The 27786-nt window shown below is 52.5% G+C and overlaps 1 protein-coding gene across 1 annotated transcript in view; it reads left to right on the top strand.

Annotated features, from left to right (window-relative positions):
- The first annotated feature begins 19399 nt into the window (after nucleotides 1-19399).
- The window catches only part of GLIS1 (GLIS family zinc finger 1), an 85065-nt gene continuing 76678 nt past the window's right edge, over nucleotides 19400-27786 (top strand). The window contains exons 1-2 of the mRNA XM_023752784.1: nucleotides 19400-19573; nucleotides 25077-25956. Coding sequence (XP_023608552.1) covers nucleotides 25165-25956 — 792 coding nt within the window. The 5' untranslated portion in view covers nucleotides 19400-19573; nucleotides 25077-25164. The remainder of the gene's footprint in view (nucleotides 19574-25076; nucleotides 25957-27786) is intronic.

Raw genomic sequence — 27786 nt, 5'->3', positions numbered from 1 at the left:
ATTGATTTTTATGTTGACTTTATATCCTGCCACATTGCGAAATTAATTAATTCTCTTCATGTTTTTGGAGATTCCTTAGAACTTTCCATGTAAACAATCATATCATCTGAGAATAAAGAGTCAGGCTTCTCTTTTTCCTGTTTCCATGCCTTTTTCTTTCTTTGTCTACGTACACTAGCTAGGATCTCTAATATAACACTGAATAGAGTCCTGAGTATGGACATCCTTACTTTGTTCCCAATCTTAGGGGAGAGCATTCAGTTTTAACCATCAAGCATGATATTAACTATAGCTTATCATTGATGTGCTTTGTTATACTGAGAAGATTCTCTTTTATTCCTAGCATGCTGAAAATTTTTATCACGAATAGGTTTGTGTTTTTGGGTTGTTGTTTTTTTTTGCATCTGTTGAGCTGATTATATGGCTCTTCCCCTTTATTCTTTTGATTTAGTGAATTATATTGACAGATCTAGAACTTTGCATTCTGAGGATAAACCTCACTTGGTCACGATGGATTATCTTTTTTATATATAGCTATGTTTTATTAATTTTTAAAAAAGAGGTACAAACATCCAGTTATAAAATAAGTAAGTCACAGGGATCTAATGTACAGCACAGGGAATATAGGCAATCATATTGTAATAACTGTACGGTGAAAGATGGGTACTAGACTTACTATGGTGATCACATCGTAAGGCATATAAATGTCGAATCACTATGTTGTACACCTGAAACTAATATAATACCGTATGTCAACTATACTTTATTAAAAAAGAGTAGATATCAAATTTTATATGCTTTAACCATAAATATGAAATTGTAAAGAAGGAATTTTTTAAAAGTTGGTTGTAAACCATAAAAAGTCCAAAAATGATGGGCAAAGTAATATATAAATGAAGAAGTAGCATAAGCAGCCATATCACAGTTGTGTGTTAATTGCTAGAAATAAACTAAAGTTAACAAGTTTCTTGAGAATTTAACAAAAGCGTCCTTAAAAAAAGGATAAGAGTTGGCAAAATAGCAAATGGCATAAAGTAATCATTTAAAAATGTAGACCAGTTTCCTGTGGCTGCTATAACAAGTGGCCACAAACCTGGTGGCTTAGAAACAACAGACATTTATTCTCTCGCGGTTCTAGAAGCCTGGCATGAAGGTTCATGCCAGGTTCATGAAGGTGCTGACTTTGGAGGCTTCAGGGGAGACTCTTCTTTGCCTCTTCCAGCTTTTGGTGGTTGTTGGCATTCTGTGGACGCATTGTTTTAGTCCAGCGGTCGCCAACCTTTCGGACCTCACAGGCCACCAGTGGTCCGCGGACCACCGGGTGGCGACCGCTGCCTAGTCTATGCCTCCGTGGCCTTTTTTTCTCCTCTGTCCTTCATAAGGACACTTCTCATTGGATTTAGGGCCCATTAGGATAATCCAGGAAGATCTCCTCATCTCAAGATCCTTAACGTCATTACATCTGCAAGATCCTTTTCCCAAATTCCCTAAAACCAGAACCATCTCCTGTAGCACAAACTGTTGTCATCTTTATAAATGGTTCAAATAAACAGGTTTTGGGTAACTGTTTGGCTAATTTGGGAATGTAGCCATTTGGCGTGGTAATCTGTGGCTAATTGGCTTTTGATGAATTGGTCATTTGACACATTGATTTTTAGCCAACTGGCTCGTGGAGACTTGATGTTTGTCGAGTTGGACTGCCTCCCACATGGGCCTGGGGCTTGATGTCTGGGGCCAGGCTGAAGCACATGTGGGCGCCTGGCAGGCTAAGCTATTGGTCTGGGACTCAAATCTCATCTTAGACCAGGAAGGGAGAATCCCAGAAGGCCTGGCCTTTGCCCAGCCTTGGCCATCCACTTCATCCCGAGAGCCGGCTCCTCCGGAAGAGGCTGTGTGAGATTTGGGATATACAAATACGAACAGAATGAGAGCGACTGTTGTTTACTGTGTGCGGGGCCCTGAGCAGAGCACCTCTGGGCATTATCTCATTTGATCCTCACAACAGCCCTGTGTGTGCCTACCATCAGTCTGCATTTGACAGATAAGGGAAGGGAGGCTCAGAGAGGTTAGGCTACCTGGCCAAGAGCACACCAGTGGGTGAATGGCAGAGTTTGGATTCCAGACCAGGTAGATGTCTGTCTTTAAATTCGATGCTGTTAACAGCTGAGCCTAAATGGATCGGATGTAGTGCTGGTACCATCAGCTCATTTATTGCAGCTTAGCCATGGAGCCTTTCCTGTTTCTCCAGATGAGGAAACTGAGCCTAGTTTAGGCGTGAGATTTGTTGAAAGCCACACAGAATCCGTGTTAAGAACTAGGGCTTGGACCAGATGGGGCCTCGTCCCTCCTTGCTCAGCTGCCTCCACCTCCAGCCTGGCTCCTAGATTTCTTCCTTTGTGTTCTTGTCTCCAAAAGTGGGACAGACCCCAGTGGCCTCCCTGCCCTCCATCCCCCAGCTCTCCATGTTTATGTCCCTGTTAATGGGCCTTTGCAAACCGGCCCAGCTGCCGAGCGCGAGCCAGCGAGCCACCTGGAGCTGCGTCTGCCCCAGAATGTTTACGGTGCGCGGAGCCGAAACGAAACAACATCCATCTTGTTGACTGGTCCCAAACACTGCACTCATTCATGGCCAGCCTGCTGACAGGGTCCCCGTGCTTGGCAGTGAACTGCCACAGCTCACCCGGCAAAACCTGGCAGCGAGAAGAGCGAGAAGAACGCAGGCAGGCTTCGGGGAAATCACGCCCTGAGCCCAGGCGGCCCTCTGGCCCATTTTCTAGTCACCCTAGTCTCTAACCAGATGCATCCATCAAGGTGGTACACTGTGACGTCAGAGTTGGTCTGAAGTAAGATGCTGGGCCCTGAGCTGGCATCAGAAGCACAGGTCAGGGCTGCCGTAGGCCTTGGTGAGGACTGATGAGATAGGTCATCTTTGTACATGTGACATGTGGTGAAAGTTGTCAGCCCATCCTGGAGAGAGCCATGGCTTTTCCCCAGACAGACCCGGCTTGAGTCCTGGCGTGGCCCCATCACCTCCCAGACTCAGTTTCCTCTTCTCTCCAGCGGGGTTCACGATGACCTCTGCCTCACAGAACTGATGATGAACCTTTGAGAAACGCTCATAACCCAAGTTATAAAAGTCCCATCTCTCCCAGAATGCCAAGGAGGGTGTCACCCTCGCCAGCTGTCTCGAGGCATCAGCGAGGCGCTGTGGAGTGAATGCCTGATCTGGCTCCTGGTTGTGTGACCTTGGACAAGCCTCTTGCTCTCTGTGGGCCTCAGTCTCCCTTTTCTGTAAACTCGGAGTCTGAGATGAGATAATCTATCGTTCAGGGCCATTGTACCCTGACATTTTACAATAGAATGACTGAGGCCTGTCCCTCAGGAAGTGTGCTGTTCCCCAGGAACCCGTGCCTTTGGGCAGCCCTGTGGTGAGGCACGGGATGACCACTGTCACCCCACAAGGACTGTATTCTGGAATGACCAGCCCTGGGATTGAGTGCCAGGTCTGCTTTCTTCTGTGTGTTACTCAGGAGAAGTCATTTAACCTTCTTGGGCCCCGGTTTTCTCATCTATAAAATAAGCTGCTTGACTTATCTAGCAAGACTGTAAAGGCTGTAGGGGAGGGATTCCAGCATGCGTGGGAGTGAGTGGTCAGCCACAGGGGGAGAAGGTGGCAGGGTGAGTGAGTGGTCAGCCACAGGGGGAGAAGGTGGCAGGGTCAGGGAAGGCTTCATGGAGGCAGTGACTGCCTTGGGGGAGGGGTAGTTTTGGCACCTTTTCTGTTTTAGCATCTGTGTCACTCACCAGACGGGGCTTCTGAGAATAGCACCAGTGCCTGGTGCATCTCTGTGTCCCAGAGCCCAGGCTGGACACACAGTAGGAGCTTGGGGGAGGGAGAACAGGTCTGTCTGTGGCTATTCCAGAGGAAGCACTGGGTTCCTGTGGGAAGTAGCAGGCCTGTCAGGTAGTGAGGCGTCCCAAATGTGGGGGCCTGTCCAATACCAGCCCCTCCTCTGGGTCATGAGGCCTTTGACAGGGGATTCATGATGGCTCTCTGGGGCTAGAAGAGAACACGCACATTAGCCACACCTCCAGTCCACTTCCTTTGTTTTACAGCAAAGGAAACTGAGTCCCAAGGGTTGGGGGCTGCCCGAGACATGTAGTGAATCTTCAGGGAAGCCTGGAGCACTGGGCTGTGCTCCCCAACCCGGGGCCCTTTCTCACCGAAATGTGAGAAAGGGGGTTAGGACTGGACGCGGAGGCTACTGGACCAAAACACATGAGTATTGATTCACGTATTTTGGTGAGAACCAGACTGCCTCCCCATGGAGGCGAAATGTGACCTGTGGCCAGGCTTTCTCCTCTGGAGCTGCCCAGCAATGAGTCTCCTTGAATGGAGTGTCCCATTGGCTGTATTTGCCTAGAAACCCTCCGTGCAGCCTCAGAAATCAGGGCAGTGTGGTCCTATGTGGGCCGGTGCCGCCCGGAACAGGGCCTAGGCTGGGCCGGGCTAAGCCTGCAGTACCCAGCCTTCCAGAGGCCTGCGCCTGTACAGTGGTTCTCAACCTTCTGGCCCTTTAAATACAGTTCCTCATGTGACCCAACCATAAAAATATTTTCGTTGCTACTTCATAACTGTAGTGTTGCTACTGTTATGAATCGTAATGTAAATATCTGATATGCAGGATGGTCTTAGGCGACCCCTGTGAAAGGGTCGTTCGACAGCCAAAGGGGTTGCGACCCACAGGTTGAGAACCGCTGGTTTAGAATGAAAACACTGCTCGGTGCTGCTTCGTGTTCCCTCAAACCCGCTTACGGAAATGCTTGGTAGGAAATGCTTGGTAGGTTTCCATCCCCCATCTCTCCAGGGGAGCTGTCATGGCCAGAGTGGGCCTGCGGCCCGGTGGACCCACTGGGGCTGCGTCTTAGAGAAAAGGCTTCTGTCTGTCTCGTCCTTCTAGGTCCGTCTTTCCTGGTAGCAGAGGTTCAAGTGTCACTCAAGGCCTCGCTCAACTCTCACCTGATATATTCTTTTCTGCATTTGTCCTTCAACCTGGCATTTGACACACTTAGACATGAGCCACACTGCACAGTGCGAGTGGCGCTCTGATGGGGACACTCAGGGCTGGGGTAGCACAGAGGAAGCAGTGAGGGCAGCCTGGTGGTAGGAACAGCAAAGGCAAGGACTGGGGAACTGGGGGAAGAGCCGGGCAGGTCTGGGGAGCTGTGAGCAGTTGGGCACAGCTGCAGGGAGGGGAGTGTTGGAACCAGCAGGGGATGGGGCTGGACAGTGGGAACAAACAGGGTACAGGGTCTTGCTTGTTTGGCTTAGGCATTCAGAGGGTATCTCATGGGCAGTGGGAGCCGTGGTGGGTCAGGAGCAGGGACAGATGGGCCAGTTCTGTGCTTTGGGAAGATCACTCTGGCTGTGGTGGAATGGATGGTCGTGTTCAGGGAGGAGAGGAAACTATTGCTCAGGTTTGCTGGTGGTTTGGAGTGAGGCAAAGCCCGTGCGGATGGGGAGGAGGATGGACTGAGAGCTGTTCCGTGGGGAGAATGGAGGCTGAGGATGAGGAAGGATTGAGACCAGGGCACAGCAGGAGAAGGAGAACGACTGGGGTGGGGGAGGCAGGGTGGGGAGGTGAGCTCCACCTCACGGTCTCAATCCCTCATCAGCCCGTGCAGGAGACTGCACCTGCCCCAGAACCCCTTTGGGCCTGTCCCTCCAGGGCTTTCCAGAGTCAGCCTGGTACCCCCCCCCCCCATCCTCCCCTCCCCGATTGTGGCCCCAGCACTGGGCCTGGCTGCTGATTCGCCTTCACTGGGGAGCCCGCTTGGGGATCATGTGCCTGCCTTCTCATGTGTCCTTCTGGGCCGGGGCTCTCTTTGTGTCACTGAATCTAGAAACAGACCCTGGGATTCAAAGACATCAAGACAGGGGCCTGCCCACGTGGATACTAGACTTATGGGGAAATCACTTCCTAAGTCAGTGATGGCGAACCTTTTGAGCTCGGCGTGTCAGCATTTTGAAAAACCCTAACTTAACTCTGGTGCCGTGTCACATATAGAAATTTTTTGATATTTGCAACCATAGTAAAACAAAGACTTATATTTTTGATATTTATTTCATATATTTAAATGCCATTTAACAAAGAAAAATCAACCAAAAAAATGAGTTGGCGTGTCACCTCTGACACGCGTGTCATAGGTTCGCCATCACTGATCTAAGTTATGTACATGTCTGACCACTGTGTTGTACACCTGAATGACAGCTGTAACTTAAGGATTTTTAAAAAAGGACAAGACAAAAAGAGACACGGGCCTGCACTTGGAGTGTCTCAACACTGTCGAGGCAGACGCACTGGGCCCAACCCTGGCTCTGCCATGTCGCCCACGGCGTGCCTTGGGAGGACACCTCTCTTTCCCCATCTGAAAAATGAGGAGTTGGCCTCGGCCCGTGGTTCTCAGGGCACTTCCTTTTTCTGATGGGGCTCCTTTACCCTCCCGAAGTAAAGTTCATAGAGAACGTAACCTGCCTGCACCAAATTCTTAAAAATCCCACATATTGTTCAATTGCATTATAAAGAAGAAGTGCAAGGGAAGGACCATCGGTGGTGTGCATTCCTCAGGAGACAGGAGGAAGTCGTCAGCCGCTCGCACTTGTGTGCAGCATCCCCGGGCCTGTCAGCTAGACACGCAGACGTCACAAGCAGGGGGACCGAGGGTGACGTGATTTTCTGAAATGGCGAGCACCTCCTGTTTAAGTTCCAAGCAAAACACAGTACAGTCTCGCCTCAATTTACATGGTAGTTCCATTCCTGGAAAATTCAGTATATGCTAAAATCATGAGAAAAGTACTCTGTGTTTATGTGTAAAATGGGGCTGTGTTCAGGCTTAGATGACAGGTTGCTTGTTTACAGTTGTTTTGAATACCTGGCAAGATACTCAAAAGTTAGTGTAGGGCTGGCCCACCCTTGGCCATGAGTTGTCCATCTCTGGCTCCTCCCCACTAAATGAGTGGTTCCAAGCCCTTGTGACCACCAGAATCCCCACTCCCATGCCTGGCCCCCCACAATGATTTTCAGTATGTCCCTTGTGCCCTGGCAGGTGAGGGTGCAGACTGGAAGACTGGCTATAGGTCCTCAGCGAGGGCAGAAGAAGAGAACAAAAAGCTCCGTGGGACCGGGCTGGTCAGGGAGGGCTTCCTGGAAGAGGTGCACTGGGAACTCAGTGTTTTCAGAGCTGAGGCCAGAGAAAGGGAATTTTTCAGAAGGCAAAGCAACTTCTATGACTTCCCAAGTAGGGTTTGCCAGCCTTTCTGGCCAAACTGTGGGACAAATTGTCTTTTCCACAGTGTCTAGAAACTCTGAGCCTCTCCGAGGAACAAGGAACTGTTCCTACTGCCTGCCCTGTGTTGCATTTCTGATGGTGCCTTTTCCTGGAGGTCCAGGTGTCTTTGCAAAGAATGGTGGTATTTTCTTTCTTTTTTTTTTTTTTAAATATATTTTATTGATTTTTTACAGAGAGGAAGGGAGAGAGATAGAGAGTTAGAAACATCGATGAGAGAGAAACATCGATCAGCTGCCTCCTGCACACCCCCCACTGGGGATGTGCCCGCAACCCAGGTACATGCCCTTGACCGGAATCGAACCTGGGACCCTTGAGTCCGCAGGCCGATGCTCTATCCACTGAGCCAAACCGGTTTCGGCAAATGGTGGTATTTTCTCAGTCAGAATAATTGATCCTTCCCAGAGGCCTGAGATGGAGGGAGGGGGTTTTAAGATGCTGGTGCCTCATGTTCCTCCCCATGCCCAGCTGCCTGGAGCTGTGCATTCCCCCCTTGTCTTTATCTCTTCCTTCTTTATATATATTTTTTAGCAGTTGGGGGGGGGTAGGCAACATGGGCACGAATAGAAGTTAACTAATTAGCTTGATTTAAGTGGAGGATGTTAAAAAAAAAGAAGCCAAACATGAAATAATAAATATATGCCTGACATAAACATTTATGGTTCTGTATTTACTGAAAAAACACAGATGGAAATGTTTGTCTTTGAGAAGTTTTTATAGATTTCAACAGCCATTTCCTCTGGATTTCTTGTCATCCCATTACTCTTCTGGCTGTTTTTGGCTTGGACAAAAACAAAGGGTTTTTGGTGACCATCACTATTGCTCCCTGATGATCTGGGCCAGGCAGGGTTTTCTGTGGGGCTCAGGGCACCGTAGGATGTGACAGGCCTCCCATCAGAGAGGGCTGGGATTTTATAGCCTCAGAATCAGAGAATCTCATGTCTGATCCATGACATCAGAGAATCTTAGAACCGTCTATCTATATATATAAAACCCTAAATGCAAATAGACCAAACCGTGGAACAACCGAACAACCGTACAAATGGTTGCTATGACGTGCGCTGACCACCAGGGGGCGCGTACGGAACATGGTGAGCGTTGGCAGCAGGCAGCAGAGTGTGGAACATGGTGGGTGTCGGCCATGGTGGGATGGTGGAGCAGGTGAGCGGGGGTGCCAGACCAAGGCGGGGCGCCGGTCGTTATCATCGGGGCAAGCCTTTGGTGGTTACTAAAAATTCTTTGCTCCTGTGCGTTGCGGTCCCGCCCAGCACTTGCACCTGCTGCCAGTGCTGGCCTTGCTCTCACCCGCTGCTAATGCTGGAGCCGCTGCTCACACCTGCTGCCAGCGCTGGCCCTGGCCCCAATTACTTGGCACTGCAGTGGGTGCGAGCAGTGGCTACCAGCCCCAATTGCCCCTCAGGGCTTCTCCACCTCCCCCTGCTCCTGAGGGGCAGTTGGGGCTGGCAGCCGCTGTTTGCACTGCTGCTGGTGCGGGCCCCGCTGTCACCTGCTGCTGGCACCGGCCCTGCTCACACCTGTAGCTGGTACTGGAGCTGCTGCTTGCACACGCTGCCGGCGCCCGGCACCGGTTCGATCGCTCGGCACCGTTAACAGGTGTGAGTGGCGGCTGCCAGCCCCGATCGCCTCTGAGGGCTTCTCCACCTCATCCTGCTCCTGAGGGGCGATCGGGGCAGCAGCTGCCACTCGCACCCACTGCTGGTGCCGGCCCCAATTTCTTCACACTGTTAGCGAGTGTGAGTGGGGCTGGCGCCGTCAGTGCGTGGGATGGCGGCGGTGGGAGCGGGGTTGCCAGCAGAGAGGGGACCAAGGGCCAGGCGGGGGCACAGAGGATGGACTGAGACCCGCCCCTATGCCCACTGCAGCCTTGTGGCCCACAGTTCCTTTCAAGGTGCACGAATTTGTGCACTGGGCCCCTAGTCCTACATAATAATAAGCTAATATGCAAATTGACCGAATGGCAGAATGACCGGTTGCTATGACATGCACTGACCACCAGGGGGCAGACGTTCAATGCAGGAGCTGCCCCCTGGTGGTCAGTGCGAGCCGGAAGTCGGACATCTCCTGAGGGCTCCCGGACTGCAAGAGGGCGCAGGCCAGGCTGAGGTACCCCCCTCCCCCCGCCCTGAATTCACGAATTTCATGCACTGGGCCTCTAGTAGTAATATAAATGCTTAGCTTTATAAAATTGCATCATCTTAGAATGAGAGAATCATGAAATTTTAAAATTTCACATGCATGGAACTTTCTAATCTTAAATTTTGGAATCAGGCTGGCTCAGTATGATGAAATGAAGAATCTGAGAGTTTAAGGGATATCAGAATTTCTTTACTAGGCCACCCTCCCCCACCCTTGGGAGATACTTAAATCAGCTAAATATGCCCAGTGCTTCTGCCAGCCTTTGGGCCCCTGAGTGTGCTGTTCCCTCTCTGATTCAACATGGCATCTCTGTTCCCCCTGAGGTGCACTAGTAGTATTTTACACCTGTAAGGTTGTAGATTTCAACCCAAGTATAAGTTAGTTACATTAAAGGTAAATGGTGTAAATGGACTAAATACTCAAATTAAAAACAAAGATGGTCAGAGTGGGTAGAGATTATTTTATGGAAGAAATTGTATTAATAAGGATGCTTTTGGTTGTAAGTGGCAGAAAATACATCTGAGACAAGCTTAGTACACTACAGGAATTTTACTATTCACACAAGAGGTTCTTGGTGCAACCAGCGCTGTGGTTTAGTTTCTTTGCTGTTGGTTGAGATGCCTTGGTTTATTGTTCTCCAACTGACTTCCCTTGGGATGACAAGCGGGCTTCTACCAGCTACCAGGACCACATGCTTCCTCATTCACATACACAGGAGGAGAGGCTGTTCTTACTCTCTCCATCAAACAGTCAAAAACAGAAGTTTCAGGCCTCTGTATAATTAGATGAACTTGTGTGCCTGTCTTGGAGCCGGTCCCTGTGGCCTTGTGGCTGGGAGGTGAGATCATGCTGGTCAGTGCAGGCTTCTGAAGCCCACCTGGGGTGGGATTAAGAACAACCACCGCGAGAGCCAGTACCGACATAGTGCTTACTACGTGCCAGATGCATTCTTCCAGGTACTTTACATAGTAAATGAACCCATTTCAATAAACTGAGGCACAGAGAAGCTAAGTCATGTGACACAGACAAGGCCACAGCTAGTAAATGGCAAAACCAGAATTCAAATGTAGTTGGTCGGACCCCAGAATCTGCACTTACATGCCATGGGATATGGTCTCTCCTTCTCAAGTCCCATCTATATATATAAAAAGCTGATATGCAAAGTGTCCCCTCAGGAGTTTGATTGGGAGACCGGGAGTTCGATCGTTTGCTATGACATGCACTGACCACTGGGGGCTATGTGGAGTGAAGGAAGGCCCTGGCCAGCAGCTGGAAGGTCCCGATCGTCCTTGATCGCCGGCCAGGCCTAGGGACCCTACCCATTCACAAATTTTGTGCACTGGGCCTCTAGTAGATAGATATAGAAATATGCACCCTATTGTGGGGGGGAATGAATACGAGGTGTTGTAGACTGGATGTTTGTGGTTTGTGCCCCCTCTCATCTGACCAAATTCGTATGTTGAAGCCACAACCTCCGGTGTGACTTTATTTGGAGATGGGACCTTTTATAGGTTCAATTAGGTTAAGGGTGGGGCCCTGATCCTCCAGTAGGATTAGTGTCCTTATAAAGAGACACCAGGGCACACTGCACTCTCACTCTCATTCTTTGCATGCAGGCACTGGGAAAGGCCATGTGAGGGACCTAGAGAGAAGGTGGCCATCTACAAGCCAGCAAGAGTGCTCTCACCAGAAACTCAATCAGCAGAACCTTGCTCTTACACTTCCAGCCTCCAGAAAAGTGAGAACATAAATGTGTTGTTTAAGCCACCTGGTCTGTGGTATTTTGTGATGGCAGCCCAAGCTGACCAATACACTAAGAAAATAATCAGCTGCATCAACTCTGAATCTCTTAATGATGTGGAACCAGGTCTGGGCCAGTGTTGCCCTCTAAGTCCGAGAGAGCTGGGCTTGTACCACGTACCAGCTGCATGACCTTGGACAAGTCACTTTTCCTCTGGAAAATGGCATTAGAAATGCTGGCGTGAAAAGAGCCTGGTACTGGGCCTGGAATGTAATAGGCACTCTATGAACTTTAGTGTTCGTGATACAATACTAAAAAAAAGCGGAGTTCAAGAAAATAAGTATGTCTTCCTGTTTTTTGGTCAAATATGTAGAGAGGCATATGGAAGTGCCACAGAGCTTTATGTGTCGTTATGTCTGCGGTGGCTCTCTCTGTTGTTGGTAGTATAGGTGACATTTATTTTCTAATAGTTAGTTGCCAAGGTATATTTTCTAATTTTTTCCACCAACAAATATGTGCTAATTTGGTAGCAATACAAGAATCAGAGAGAAACTCGGTCAGAAAATGTGTGTATGTATATAGATACCTGCACCCACATGTGAAACCGGGCCTGGGCTGGCCTGGGACAGAGCAGAGGGCTCGGTCTGTTTGCTTGGCAGTGGCATCCTGAGGTGAGCCTGCTCAGGTTTTACTGGCCTGAGTCCCTGTAACTCTAGCTTAGCTTTAAAGAAGAATTTATGGAGTTTTTGTGATCTGGGATGAGAGATGATGGGTGACCATAAACCTGGCATGAGGCCTTGAGCATCAGGCTCTGGAGCTCCAGAGGCCCTGCCAAGCTGACAGCCTCTCCTCCCCAATGACTGTGAACCCCCCACGATGGCTCCAGGCTAAGTGAGTGGCCCTCAGGTAACCCATCCCACCAGGCTGTGGTTGCCAGGCCTCTGGGTTTGGTGGGGAAGGGAGAGAGGGGATGATGAGGCAGTGCGGTGAGGCAGAAGGGGCCGGGAGTGTGGGTGCAGCATGGCTGTGTGTCCTTAGAGAGCTGCTCAACCCCTGTGTCACCCACTCTCTGGGATCCCCAGTGTCCCTCCTGCCTGCCTGGCACTCCCACTGCTCAGAGGGGAAAGCGGAGGAGGCTCGGAGAGGGCTGAGGCCCTGCTCCCCACTGACAAGCCTGCAGGGATTCAAGACCCCGTTATCCTGAGGCCGCCCTCGATGGCTGCTGGGGCTCACGGCCTGGGAAAGCAGGTCTCCATTCCTGGAGACAGATCACCCAGAGAGGCCGGGGCCCTGTTTCCCCTGCCTGACAAGACAGTAAAATGAGGGGCCTTGACGATGGGGTGGTGAGGGCCTGGGTGGGGGAAGATGGGAGCGGGCTGGAAGAGGTTAATGGGTAAAAGGGGGACCTATGTAATACTTTCAACAATAAGGATTTAAAAAATAAAACTATAAAAAATAAAATAAAAATAAAGTGTTCCCTCTGCCAGGCGGCACCACATCTCTGCATATATTATCTCATTTAAGCCTCACAGCCAGCCACCCAGTGGAGCTGGGTTTCACATTCCCATTTTACAGATGAAGAAACTAAGGCTCAGAAGGGAGACCCTCATTTAGGGTCAGACAGCCAGAAAGTTAATGGTGGAGCTAGGGCTTGATCCTGGGTGTGTGTGACAAAAGCTTGGTCCGTTTTCCTAAGTGGCAGCATCTGGCATAATAGTAGGCATGAAAGTAGACTTTGGACAGTCCTTTCAGCCCACCTTCCCAGTGTCTCCAAGCACCTCCCGTGGTCTAACCGTGTGCTAGGAGTGAGGGGAGTATCCCCAGTGGCGCCCCCGTGTCTAGAGAATCTGCTCGCTATGGGACTAGGACAAGTCCCTTCCCCATCTGGGCCCCTGTTTTTTGTATGTGAAGTAAATTGGGCAAAATCATGTCTCTGGATGCTCTGACATTCAGCAGCTCTGAGGGCCCAAGACCCTTGTGCTGAGGGACTTCACAGGCTTGTGGGGGAGGCAGGACTTTAATTGCACTTAAAAGCATCCATGTGCCAGCTCAGTGTTACAGTCCCGGAGGGTGGGGACATCGTGGAGACTTAGAGATCAAATGTGTGGAGTATTTGACATAGGCTGAGGGTGAGGGAAGAAGGTGCCCTAAACAGCAGCCACTCACACGGACTGCTGTGAGCTGAGTGGGGGAGCTCAGGGAGGGCAGGAGAGACTTGGGAACATTCCAGAAGGAGATGCACTTCTGTTGACCTCTGAGGGCTCAGAGGGTTTGGGAGGTGTCAGGCCACCCTGACTAGAGGGGTGAGGATGTGTGCAGCACAGCAGCAAAGCATCTTGGGAGTATGAGGTAAGGCCGGGTGAGGGGTGAACCCAGGCTGTGGTGGCCCCTGAGACAGGTTCAGGCACTTTCATTTATTGAATGCCTGCCAGGGGCCAGCCCTGCATTCAGTATTTGACAGTGGTGTTCACACCATAACTCCACCCTGTAAAATTCTCCCCATTTTACAGATGCAGGAAAAGCTTTCTAACTGCAAAGCCCCATCTCTAACTGCTGCACTAGCTCAGAGGTTGGCAAATTACAGTCCAACAGCCAGTGAGCTGTTTTTCTAAATAAAGTTTTATTGGAGCACAGCCCCACTCATTGGTTTATATATTGCCTATGGTTGCTTTTTATGGTCCAAGTTGAATAATTGTAACAGCAGACTGTATGGCCCGCAAAACCTAAAATATTTACTGTCTTGCCCTTTACAGAAAAAGCTTGCTGACAAGGTGGCTGAGTCAGGAGATCCGGTGTAAGTCTGAGCCCTACATTTGCTGAGTGAGCTTGGGCAAATTGTTTGCCCTCTACCCCCCAGCCTCCCCACCCTACTCCTGAGGGTTGTAGTGAAGCTCATATGTGAGGGCTGCAAAATGTTTGGTGTAGACTAAGGTGCAGTGCCCTGTCACTGGTCTGGTGCCTGGTGGGCACTAAAGTCTGCTCTGCTTGTCCGTGAACGAGGAGCAGTCGGGTAGGCTGTCCTAGACCAGCCACTGGCTGCTCTGGGACTGCAGGGAGGTGGCATCTGGGCCTGGGATGCTGAATGCATCATTGTCCCCCTCATGCAGACTTGGCAGGTTTCGACGTACATTAAAATTCCTGTGGGGAGTCACCTTATATGTGGTACCACTTTATAGCCAAGTCATTACGGTAATTTGCAAAGCTCTGTGGTGTGTAACTGGAGACATCGGCTTCAGATTTGCTGGCTGTGACCTCATTCAGGCTGCCTGGTCCTGCATTCGTTGACCCCTGAGCCTTGGGGGCTTGTCCTTTTGAGTCTGGCTTCAAGGCCATCCAGGCCTGACCTTCCTGGGGTTAGAATGCTTCTCACACAGGGCCCTGCCTCCTGGCCCCATCCCAAGCTCAAGGATAAATGGAAGAGATAATTATCATTATGACACCGTTACACTGTTATACAGTTACTGTGAGCCAGGCACCGTGCCAAACACATTGTGTTCATCATCTCACTTATTGTCACCAGAACCTTGTGAAGTAGTGTTAGCACCATTTTACAGATAAGAAAACTGAGACTCGAAGAGGAAGCGAAACCAAACTCTTACCTAGCCCGAGGGTGCCAGTCCAGCCTCTGTTGTGGATTTGCTGTGTGAGCCTCAGTTTCTCCATCTATTATTGAAACAGATGGGTCAGTCAGTCCCAGCCCTGATGTGCTAGATTTTCTCACCAACTTGTAAAAATGAACACAGGACCCCCTGACCCTCCAATCCTCAAAAAAAAGCTTCATTTACGGTACATGGGCAAAGCCAGGTCCAAGGTCTGGTCCCCTGTGGCACAGAGGGAGACATGGCTGCTGGGTGTCCCCAGCCTGCCTCCGGGCTGCAGGGCTGCTGTGCCCCTCTCACTCCCCTGCCTCCCTTGAGAAAGACTCCAGTCCTGCTCCCTGAGGATGTAGAGCAAGCATGTCAAACTCAAAGGCTAACACGGGCCAAATAAGCAAGGTTTAAGTTTATGTGGGCCACAAAAAAACCAAAATCTTCAATTTTCATGGAAATGTAGGTTTTTTTCGATAGAGACATGCTGAACACAAAGGGCTGGAATAAATGAGTAATCGTTAACATAAAATAATAGAACATTTTAATAAAAATTAATATTTTTTCTTGAACATTAACTTACCAGACACTGAATAACTGCACAAATTAATAATCGTAATGCAAATAAACCTATTTTTCTTGTTCTCCGAAAGTGAAATATTTCCTGTTGTGCACACAAACAAGTCAGTCCAAGACTAATAACGTGGCAATCGGCTGCTAAAATATTTGTTGCTAGTATCAGTGGAGAGAAATGGTGCGCCTGCGTGTAAGGCGCGTAAGGGAAATCAATGCAACACGATTATAGTAATCACTCATTAGCGAACGTTGTAGTTTGTTATTAATAATTATGTGTAACAGGATATTGTAAAAATTAAGTTATGAATTTTTTATTAAAACATTTCTTACACTGTTAATTGGCTGGGCCGCAAAAATATTTGTTATGGGATGCATACGGCCCAGGGGCCGCGAGTTTGACATGCTTGATGTAGAGTGAGCAGGCGTGGGTTCCATGATGCACCTGGGGACAGAGAGGCAAGATGCCAACAGGCGGGAGGACAGTGGGAGGTCCCCTGGCTGACGTGGGCCTGGAGTGGGCAGCAGTGACAGTAGTGGCAGCATCTCTGGGGAACATATTGCAGCCTCTGGTTTAATTTCAGCCTATGAGAAAGCAGGTGGCCCAGGGTGGGATCTGGCATAGGCCTTGGGATATCTGGGTTCAGGCCCTGGCTATGCCAGCAATTGGCATGTGACCTCGGGCAGCTACTTGCCAGGTTTGGTGATTATGTCCCTCTGCAAGGTGGGGGGGCCCAGGCTTTCATCCGGGGTCTGGGAGGGTTCACACAAGACAACGTTTGAATGGGCTTGGAGCCCTGAGAAGTGCCAAACTGAACCAAGGGGCTCCTTCCTCCCTCTCACAGCTGGTTTGCTTATTTATTACTAGAGGCCCAGTGCATGGATTTGTGCAGCAGTAGGGTCCCTCAGCCTGGCCTGCACCCTCTCGCAATCCGGGACCCCTCGGGGGATGTCAGATTGCCCGTTTCGGCCAGATCCCTGCAGGCCAGGCGGCCGGGGAGGAGCCTGAGCCCAGGCCAGGTGCTACGCCACTCCCGCTCATCCTGGCCCCCCCGCTGTCCTGCCGTCACTGCTTGGTAGCACTGCTGCAGAGGTGGGAGAGGCTTGTGCTGCCACAGCTGCGCTTGCCAGCCGTGAGCCCGGCGGCATCTGGCGCCCGTCAGTCAGCTGAGTGGTGCTCCCGCTGTAGGAGCGCACTGACCACCGGGGGGCAGCTCCTGCATCGAGTGCCTGCCCCCTGGTGGTCAGTGTGCATCATAGCGACCAGTCGAACAGTCGTTCAGTTGCTTAGGCTTTTATTTATATAGATAGGAAAACCTCTTAGTGTATCCAGCAGAGAAGAGCCTCAATTGTTCATTGAGTAACAGTGACTGTCTCTTCCCACATCTCAACTCAGCCCCTGACTGCCTGCCTGGGTGGCTTTGGGTAAACCATTAAACTTCCTTGAGCCCCTGTGCTCGTCTGTAGACGGAGTGATCCTGCCACCTGCAGAGTTTAGGAGTCGTTGGGATGATGGTTCTTTGACTTCCCCCAAAGCCCCCCAACACGATCTTCATTGGAGTCACAGGTGGGGATGCTTGTTCAGGGGCCCCCAGTTGTTCAGTTGGCTGAGGGGTGGCAGGACTGAACTTGGGCTTCGAAGTCTAAGAGATCTGGGTGGGGCCAAACAAGTCAAACCCAGACCCGTGGTCCTAGTCGAAGGTCCCAATTTCTCCAGACCTCAACTTTTCTCATCTGGAAAATGGCTGTAATGGGCCCACATCACAGGGATGGACACTTGTATGTATTGAATGTGTCTGGCACCTAGGAAGTGCCTGATGAATAAGGGCTTGAAGAATGCTGGGCTCCCTGGCGCCTTTCCGGGGGCCACCGTCCACCGTTCCACACATTCTCCCAAGTGAATGAGGGAGCAGTGACTCAGAGGTCCCCAGTGGGCCTGGTGGGTCCTTGAAGGAAGCTCTGAACTGCCTGCCCAGCCCAAAGACTCTGGGAGAAAGACCTTGGCCGAACAGCTCTGTGTGATGATTAAGCTCTCTCTGCTCCAAATGCTATTAATGGTCATAAAATTATCCACAGTTTTCTGAGGCCCAGCCCCATGGTTTGCCTCAATGGGACAATAAAATCACATGCAGAAACGATTTGGAAAAGGCAGAGACCGCCAAGCAGAGACGGAGTTAAGCGAGCGGCAGCCTGCTCTCATTAGCTCAGGCCATTCACATTTGTTACCAGGGATTTCCTTTTAATTAAAAAACAACCAAGTTATTAAAAAATAAGCTTGTGAGGGGCTGGCTGAGCAACAGCCAAAGCCAGTGGGAGTGAGTGTTCCTCACAGCAAGACACGGGCCCAGGCTCTGGCTGGGAAGGTGACACAGAGGGCAGCCTCTGAGCAAATGTTCATCTGGGCAGGCTTACCTGTGCCTGGGAACTGGAACTTTGTCTGAGCCCCTTACCTGGCCTAGGACCTTGAGAGCTCTGTGTTCTCATCTGCAAACTGTCAAGTGCTTGGCAGGTGAATGGGGTGCCTGTCCAGGGCTGTGGGCACATGTTGGGTTAGCTCAGAGTGTCTGGCCTTGGGGGTGGGCTAGAATTAGGGTGAGGTCGGATTTTTGGCTAAGGGGCCACTTTTTATTACATAGTGATTACAATGTGGGGTTTGGGTCTGACAGGTCAGAGATCCCAGACTCTTACTAGCTGTGTGATCTTGGGCGCATTTAGCTTCGCCGAGCCTCTGTTTTCTCTTCTGTACAATGGGGACAATACTACCCTCCCTCAGAGGCCAGTGGATCCGCACCCAGGGCCTGCACACACTACTTGGCAAATGGCGCCCTGTCCTTACATTAGGGGTGTTCTGGTGTCAGTTCTCTTCTCAGCTTAATGGGGTGTCTTGCTCAGTGTTTGCAGTTCCTGGACAATACTTGGGCCTGCTAATGTTTTATTACCTCTCTAGGGTACTTCATGCTTTTCAAAGTGCTGCATGGCAGTAAGAACAATTTCTGCTCCTGGCACACCTACCAGGTGCCAGCACTGTGCTAGGGGCTCTGCACCCCAGGGCTCAGAACCTCACAGCATCTCCCAGGAACTGGCAGGCTGTTTCCATCTTCTACCTGGGGCGAGGGTCAGCTCAGGGAGGGACAGCCTTGGGGAGGGACTTGTCCAAGTCACAGGCTTGGTTGGGGCAGTAGGGACTCACACCAAGACCCATAGGGCCCCCAAGCCCATGTATGTCCTTTCCTCCTTAGCCTAACTTGGCCGGGTGACAGGGCAGAAAGCCTAAGTAAGAAGTAGTTTCCAGATTAATCCTCCTCACACTATAGATGAGAAAACGGAGGCTCGGGGAGTGGAAGTAACAACAAACATCCCTGACATTTTTGTTACATGTTACGTAGTTTTTCAGGGGCTTTCACATCTGCTGCCTCAATTATTCTTCATAGAAACCCAGCAGCTGGGCCCGGCAGATACTTAGGCTGTCAAAGAACCATGGAGGATACAGAGGCGTGAAACACAGCATATTGTATTTATATGTTATAATGAAATCTGGAAAACGCTGTAGATTGAGCTCTGGTGATAATCAGAACAGGTGCTGTTCAGTAGGCACCTGCTCCTGGATATACAATGCCAGTGTCGCTCACTCAGCCTGCTGGGCAGCTGAGCTCCAGAACACCAGCTCCAAGGTGGCCATGCACCCTGGCAAATGAGCATTAGGTGATCAATGAGGATCACAGATGCTGAGCTTCCCAGAGACAGGAGATTGTCCGTCTAGTTCCCAAGTCTTTCCTGCATCTAGAGTAGCAGCTGATGCTATTATTGACCCTGCTGGTGATTATGGGAATTAAATGAGGTGTCCCTGTGCCTCAGATGTACTAGGGGTTCATTTAGTGTTAGCTCAAGGGTGCTCTCTCTCATGCTGTACCCAATGACTGCCCTCTGCCTGCACCCCTGGCAGGCTGTCCCCACTTACTTTGTCTCCTCTTCCTGTCTTTCTCTACCTAGTGAACGGGAGCTACGGCCACTGCACCCCAGGCTCCGAGAAGAGCCTGCTGGACCTGGACCTTGCCGAGGGCCTGGGCCCCACCTGCCGTCAGGGCCTGTTTCTCTCGGCGGGAACCCCCCCATCCAGGGGCCACCCCCCAGCCTGTGAGAGGCTGCTCCATTTCCCCCACCCCAGCAGGTATGTGCTCCACCCCCACCATCAGCTGCCCTCTGTGGACACGCCCTGGAGGCCTCCAGACCTCACCTAGTCTTCTGGCTTTTAGGATACACAGAGAAACTGAGGCACGGGATTGCCAGGGACCAGCCAGAGCCCAGTAGCACGATGACGGCTGCCTGGACGAGGCCCCGCACCTCTGGAATTGCAGGGCCTCGTGAGAGAGGGATGGTTTTATTGAGGTGTGCTTCCCCGTTGCAGCAGCCGAGGGGGCCTTTCGCAGAGAACCAGTCGTTTTAGAAGAGGGAGATTTGGAGTGAGTCGAGGAAGGAAAACTCAGTTCAGGAGTCACATTGTCAAAGCCTGGGCTGCTCACAGAGCGGAGGGCTTCCTCTACCTGGGCCATCTCCTGCCCCGGGAAGCCTTCCCCCCTGCAGGACCCTGGCAGGTAACGGGTGTCATTCAGTGCTAGGACGTTCCCAGTCTGCCTCTGCAAAGTATCCCGTTAGATGGCATGCCAGGCTGAAATCTGCCTCCTGCGGCTTCTCCCAGGGTCCCACCCGTGCCTCTGGTTTGCTGACAGGAGGAGGTCAACCTCAGATAGGCCCCTGTACCCCACTGCGTGGGATGCTGACCTCAGGTCTGTTCACAGGTCAGAGATTCTAAAAACTGGCCCACTTGCCTGTTCACAGCTTAGCGGTTCTCAACCTGTGGGTCGCGACCCCTTTGGCGGTCGAACGACCCTTTCACAGGGGTCGCCTAAGACCATCCTGCATATCAGATATTTACATTACGATTCATAACAGTAGCAACATTACAGTGATGAAGTAGCAACGAAAGTAATTTTATGGTTGGGTCACAACATGAGGAACTGTATTTAAAGGGCCAGAAGATTGGGAACCACTAGATCTCTTCACCAGCCAGGCACTGTGGGTGCTGGGGTGCCTTGGTGGAGGGAGCAGAGAGCTCCCCGATGGAGCTTACTTCCCAGTGGGAGTCCACGGGGGGCGATAGTACTAAATAGCCTTTTCTTCTTGTGGAGCCATTTTCCGTTGAGAAGTTAGGTTTCCTATGGCCTCCCTTGATGTGAATGAGACTTCTGATTTATAGGAGAGTATTAGTGTGCTCGGCTGCCATGACCAAACACCACAGACTGGGCGGCTTTAACAACAGACATTTATTTTCTCACAGCTCTGGGCGCTGGAAGGCCAACATCAAGATGTCAGTAGGTTTGGGTTCTCCCGAGGCCTCTCTGGGCTTGCAGACGGCCGCTGCTCGCGGTGTCCTTACACGGCCTTTGTGTGCACACCCTCGGTGTCTCTTCCTCTTATGAGGACACCAGTCCTTTCGGATTAGGGCCCCACCCTGTGACCTCATTTCACCTTAATCACCTCCCTTAGCCTCTGTCTCCAAATACAGTCACATTGAGGGTTCAGGCTTCAACATACGAACTCTAGGGGGACATCAATTCAGTACACAGCAGGACCAAACATCCTTTAGATTTCAAGCTGTGCACTGATTGGCAATAGCCAGATGCATGTATCCGCTTGATTATCACTGAGGCTCCCAGCAGTATCCAGTTTCTCCAGTGAAATTCTGCCTCTCTCGGGGTAGATGCTATGCGAACCCAGGGAAAGCTTGGCAAGTGTTTTTTTTTTGTTTGTTTATTTTTATATTTATTTGTTTTCTTTTTTAAAAATAATTTATCTTTATTGTCGAAAGTATTACAGATGTCCCCCTCCCCATTTTCTTTTTAGATAGAAACAATCAAATATCATTTGTCATTTTGAATGTCATTTTGACAGTTGAGGGCACAGGAGAGTCTGTACCCAGAACCCTACACCAGCATCAACCCAAGTTGCTGCCACCTTTGCCAAGGAGGAAGTGGTTGAATTTGACCTGGCACTTTCAGACTCCCTCATTTTCCTAAAGGAAAAGAGGGCCAGCCCCTCCCCCACACCAGGCAGATCCTGTCCCTTCTCCCTGCCACTGGGCTGCCTTGTGTTTGGGGCCTCCTCTCCATTCTTGCTGTCCCCTCCTGATCTCTGGCCCCTTCACCCCACTGCCTGGGTTCCTGCAGCAGCCGCACAAGCCGCCTCCTTGCCTCCGCCCCAGCTTTCTAATACCCATAAAATAGCTCCCACTTTCTGAGTGGCTGCTGCCTGTGCACAGTCTCTCATTTAACCGCACAGTCCCAGGAGGCCCAGGTCCTGTCGCTAATAAGTGACAATCCTGGGGTGCTTACTATTCGACACTTTACATGTGGTAACTCATTCAGCCCACAGCTGCCGTAGGGTGGGGAAACTGAGGCCCGAGGGGCTATAAAACTAGCCAGAGGTCTCTCAACAAGTGGTGAGGAGTGTTAAGAAACATTAGCAGTATCCTGATTTTGTCATTTCTGTGCTTAAAATGACTGCCCATCCTCACCACGGTCAGCAGAATGCACTGTTAATTGCAGAGCCAGTCCTAGCTCCATCACTGGCTCTCTGGGCCATCTTGGGTGAGATGCTGACCCTCTCAAGCCCCATTTCCTCACCTGTAAGATGAGGATGGGATCACAGAGCGTGCAGGCCCCCGGCAGCGTCAGGAGGTGCCCGTGATGGGGCCCCAGCCTGCCCGCCGCCAGCTTCCTGGCCTTGCTTTGAACGTGCCACATAGTTTAATACCTTCATGTCTCGGCCTCCAGAGCCCCTGCGCTCTCTTCTGTTTGACACAGTGCGACCACCCCTCAGGGGAGTTTCAGCATTTCCTCAGGGGGCTGGCCCTCCGTTTCCCCATTAGAAGGGCAGGGGCCTGCCTGGGCTTCGAACTGTCTGGAGTCCCCAGCCTCCCCTGGCACAGTGTGAAAGCCTGTGCAGTGAGCTCGCTGACCCTCAGCCCGGGCTGCAGCCTTGAACCCTCGGGTGTGCGGATCCCATGAGGTCCCACATCACCCTCTTCTCTCCTTGGAAACTTCCTTCCAGGGTCCAGGATGATAGAGCCTTGAGGTTCAGAACACTAAGGCTGCAGGGAAACATAAGGTTATTCAATTAGATCATTTTACAGATGAGGAAGCGGGGCCCGGGCCAGTAGAGTGTTGTGGGAAAATCCCAGGCTCTTATTTAACCAGATCCAGGTTCAAATTCCTGCTCTATCCCTGACCGCCTCTGACAGCTTGGGCAGGTTGCTCCAGTTTTCCTAAGCGTAAAACAGATGGTGGTCTCTCCCTTGAAGAACTCGGGCATGCATTCAGCAGGTGCCTCGCGTCGTTCTGTGCTGGGACGGCCCTCGGGAGAGCGCCTGGCGTGTGGGGCTGCTCCACGGTGTTTGCTCATCTGGGGACTCACGCTCACCATTTCTAGTGGTGATGGGGGTTGCCTGGGTGCACAGGGGCAGCGAGGCAGGCGGGGGCTGCTCAGCCGACATTTGGAGCCGTGGGACCCCAGGACCAGAGTCGCCCACTCCTCACCTGTGTCATTTGAGATTTTCCTGTTGATTATTAGATTGTTGGGTGACTCAGTGACAGGAAACTATAGCTGCCCCTTCTCCTGATGGGGTTGGCTTTAACCTGACTGTTTTTAAAGGGATTACTCGAAACAGAGGCTTACCTGGCCGTCCTTCCCTGCCCGAGCTTACCTGTGCCAGGCCCGGGATTGCAGTCACGCAAGGAACAGCTGTGCTTTGATTGATCCTGTTAAGCTCCCCAGTCACAATTGGATAGCAGATCTCTAAGCTGCTCGGAGCTTTCTGCTGGTGAGGGTGGACCCAGGGTCCCCAGCCCTGGAGAGGGGTTACGTGTTGCGGTCCACCTCAGAACCCAGCTCCTGACTCACGGACTGTGCTCTGGGCAGCAGAGTTCCTGGGTGGGAAGAGAGGTCACTGGTGAGCTAACCAGGGATTGTTCAAGTGTAGTTGAGAAAAAAGCAGAAGAGTTCCTCCCCCAAGCCTTTCCACAGTTCTGTAAAGGAGAAAGGCACACAGACAGGAGGAGGGGAGCCTGGGTTCTGGGCCCAGCCCTGCCACTGGCCTGCTGCTCGTGACTGTGGGCAAGACCGGTGCCCTCTTGGACCTGCCCCCCCATCTGAGGCCCACCTCCTCTCGGCTCCTTTCCTGGCCCTGTGGTGATGGAGTTGGAGGCGATGCTCTCTGAGTGCTCTGGGCTCTGGCTTCCTGTCTCCTGCCCTCCCCCTGTGACTGGAGCTGGGGATGCCTCAGCTACAGAGCCAGAGAGGGGCGGGCCAGAGCTGCAGGAAGTAACACTGGGACACAGAGAGAATGGCACCATTCGCTCCGCCATCCTCTTTCCAGACGGCCTCACAGCATCTGTTCTCACTTGATCTTGGCAGCCACCCTCTGAGGTAGAGAGGGTTGGTCCTCATTTCACAGGTGTGGTCACGGAGGCCATGACGGGGCGAGGTCTGAGGACACACGGGGTAGCACATAACAGGCTTCCTGTCCTGCCAACGGCCGGTGGGGGCGTCTCTGACCCAAGGCCAAGCACCAGCTTGCAGGCCCCTCCCCTTCTCAGAGTCCTCAGGCGACCAGCAGGCCCGGCGTCTCTACCCGCACATACTTGTCCACATTCAGGAGAAGCCCTCTCTAGAATGGCATGTACCACGTGGGTGACGAAGATACCACCTCAGGCATCCAGCCCTGCCCGTCACACCGTCCACACCCCCGGGAGTAGAACCATCCTGAAGGTGGGGTGAGGGGAGAGGCCCAGAGCCCCTCGCTCAGTGTGCACAGCTGGGGGTGGCTGAGCCTGGCCTCGAACCCGGGCCCTCTGCCTCCCGTGTGCTGCCCTGCTGGCCAGCCTGCCCACGGCTTCCCCCATCACAGTGTCTGGGCTTGAAATTCTGGGTCATCCCCACCCAAGAAGCTTTTCCTTAATTATTCCTGGGATGTACCTTCCACCAGGACCGTGTTTAAAAACCCCATCCACTAATATTCTCCGTGTCAAAAAAGACCTTGTTTGGGGCAAAACATCACAGTTAGCATTTTTAGAAATTGTGAAAGATTAAAAAATTCATAAAGATTTAAAGGACATGTAAGCAGAATTTAAAACAAACTGTCCCTCAAAATGTCAGCCTCGACCTTTTCCCCCCAGAACTCACTAGAAGGTGGTGGGGGAGGGCGGTCAGGGCAGACCCTAGGGAGGCCTAGGAGGCTGGGCGGGAGGCATCCAGGGCAGGAGGGGGTGGGGGCTGGACTCGGTAAAAGGAGGGAATGGTTTCTTTTCCTGCATTCTCCTCTTCAGACCTCCTGCTCTTTTGAACCTTTCCCCAGCCCCACTTCTCTTCCTCCCCTCTCCCCTTTTCCTCCACACTCTTCCTTGCTGGCCAGACAGCAGATCTCTACCTTCCTACCGGCCCCTCCCTCCTCCCTCCCTCCCTCCCTCCCCACCCGCCTTCCATTCCTCACCTTCCATCCTTGCTCTGGGCTTCCTCGGCCCCGGCCCTCGGCCCTCAGGTTCCTCGCCGCCCCCTTCCTGGGCCTCCCCACTGTGCGTGCCCACCCGCTCATGGCCTCTCTGGCCCCTGTCTTCCAGGTCACCCAGACCCCAGGCCACATATGTGAATGGCAGCCTCCCGGCCACACAGCACATCAAGCAGGAGTCCCTGCCCATCTACCAGGCAATGATGGAAGCTCGGGTACCCCTGTCTGCCCACTGCCGGGCCCCACCAGCCTCTGGCCCGCACACGGACCTGGACCTCCCGGGCCGAGGCCTTGTCCACCCTGCACCTTCCTGCTACCTTCTAGGCAGTGAATCCAGCTCCGGCCTGGGCCCCCCACCTGAGGCCCACCTCCCCGAGGGCGGCCTGAAGCGCTGCTGCCTCCTGGGCCTGCCCGTCACCTCCTCAGCCTCCTCCTCACCCTGTGCCTCCTCCGACATCACCTCTATCGTCCGCTCCTCCCAGACTGCTCTGGTCACCTGTGTGAATGGACTCCGGAGCCCCCCTCTACCGGGAGACCTGGGGGGCCCTCCCAAGCGGGCCCAGCTGGGCCCTGCAACCACTGAGAGTCATGAGGGCAGTTTGCAGGTGGAATCCTGCCGGAAGGCGGGCTTCCTGAAGCAGGAGCCTGCAGACGAGTTCTCAGAGCTCTTCGGACCTCACCAGCCTGGCCTGCCACCCCCCTATCCCTTGCCTCAGGTGCCATCAGGCCCGGGCCTTGGAGGCCTGGGGCTGGGCCTGGTGGGGAGGGTGGCTGGGCGGCAGGCGTGCCGGTGGGTGGACTGCTGTGCAGCCTACGAGCAGCAGGAGGAGTTGGTGCGGCACATCGAGAAGAGCCACATCGACCAGCGCAAGGGCGAGGACTTCACCTGCTTCTGGGCCGGCTGTGTGCGCCGCTACAAGCCCTTCAACGCCCGCTACAAACTGCTCATCCACATGAGGGTGCACTCAGGCGAGAAGCCCAACAAGTGCATGGTGAGTTCCCGCGGCCACCAGGCCATGTCCACCCGACCCTCACTGCCTGAGAGGCATGCCTGGGCCTCCTTACCTGGGGACTGGCTGAGACCCGCTGTGCTGAGTGAGGAGGGGAGGAAGATGCTATGGATGTGGCCACTGGTCAGGACGGTCAGTGCACCTGTCACTGGGCACCGTGGCAGAGGGCCCTTCGTACTTGCCGTGTGCCCCTTCCCCACCCCAAGGCATGCTACACGGCCTGGTGTGCACACACACGGTAGGTGGTGACACACGTGCTCTGAGGTCAGAGCAGGCTCGCCAGCCTTCTCCCTTACATGCACACGTTCAGTGTCCCCCGTGCTGATGGCCAAATGAGTCGTGGGGCACAAGCTGTCCTGCTGGGTCCTGGGCCTCCTGGAAGCTCACAGCTTGGCTGACCCTGTAAGGAGCACGAGTCGTCATGAGCATCCAGCTCGAGCTATGGGTCCCCAGGGCAGGCTTAGGGGTATGGCCAAGGGTTAACAGATAAGGCCCGGGAGAGCACCTGCAGTGTTCTGCTGGGGTTTACACACACACACACACACACACACACACACACACACACACACCTGCAGCCACGTGGGCCTCTGGCCATTCTGACCATTTCTGCGTCTGCTCTCACTGGTGGAAATCCGTATCGGAGGAATGTAGGCTTAGTCCCTGGTATCCTCAGCTGAGCACTGTGCCTGCCGCCAAGGCCCAGCCAGCCCCCCAGGAAAAGTGCCTGCCCAGAGGGAAAGGGCTGTGGAGCCACCAGTGCCCACCCATTGGGGCCTGGGTGAGGCAGAGGGAGGGAGCGGTGTGTCTGGGCTGCAGCAGTGTCAGAGCCAAGGTTGATTCCTCCACACCTGCGTGCTGTCACTGTCACTGGGCCCTGCCTGGCGGAGCGCTCAGTCTGGGAAGAGGTGCAGTGGGAACAGGGGCACACATCTGTCCCTGCTCGAAGCCCAGGGCAGCTTTTGTAGGGACCAGGGAGGAGGCAGGAAGCATTGGCAGCTGGCAGCATAAACTCCGTCCTGCTGAGACCAGGTATTCGTCCTTTGGTCCCCATCTGCTTGTGCTGCTGTGAGCTGGGCATCCCCTGGCCCCGCCTGTTCAACGTTGAGGAGGCTGCGTCTTGAGGATGAGAAGGAGTTCACTTTATAGGCAAGTGAGGGGCAGTGAATAGCTGGTGGTGAGTGTGCTGGTGTGGGGAGAGGTGAGAGTGAGCAGGCTGAGAATTGAGGTTACCACATGTCTTTGGCCCAAGAGTATGCTGCAGGGAGAGCTGATGGCCAGCCACTCTGGGGATGCTGTAGTTCACATGGGGTGTCACAACACATGGCTTGCTGAAAGGCATGTTCCTGCTTGGAAGGAGAGGACCAATGGACATCACAGGCCAGGGCTGCTGGCAGACAGAGGGGCCCTGTCTCCCTCTGAGACCCTGGAGCTACAGTCCTTCATGTCTTTTCCGGTGGGTGATCCCACTGGTGTCTGGGGGCCTACGTGGAGGCTACACGGCCTGATTCCCGGTGAGCTGTGGTCAGGGCCTTCTCACACTAGGGCCTCCTGTGTGGAATCACAGCATCCAGCAGTGTCCGTGTTGCACATTAGGGCCCTCAGAGATGATTGAGTCTTTCCTGCCCATTTTCCAGTTTGGTAAATAGAGGACTAACAAGTGGGTCAGAGAAACACAGATTACTCAGTGTAGTCTCAGGATCCCTCTCTGGGCCAGCCTGCCAGGATCTCGCTTGATTCAGCAGACTCCACAGAAAGACACTGGCTTAGACCTGGCTCATGCCTGACTCTGGGTACCCAGACCCAGACCGGCCA

The sequence above is a fragment of the Myotis lucifugus genome, unplaced genomic scaffold, assembly GCF_000147115.1.
Source record: "Myotis lucifugus unplaced genomic scaffold, Myoluc2.0 scaffold_37, whole genome shotgun sequence".
Lineage (NCBI taxonomy): Eukaryota > Metazoa > Chordata > Mammalia > Chiroptera > Vespertilionidae > Myotis > Myotis lucifugus.
The sequence above is the reverse complement of the archived record's forward strand: the minus strand, read 5'-3'. Positions and strand labels throughout refer to the sequence as shown.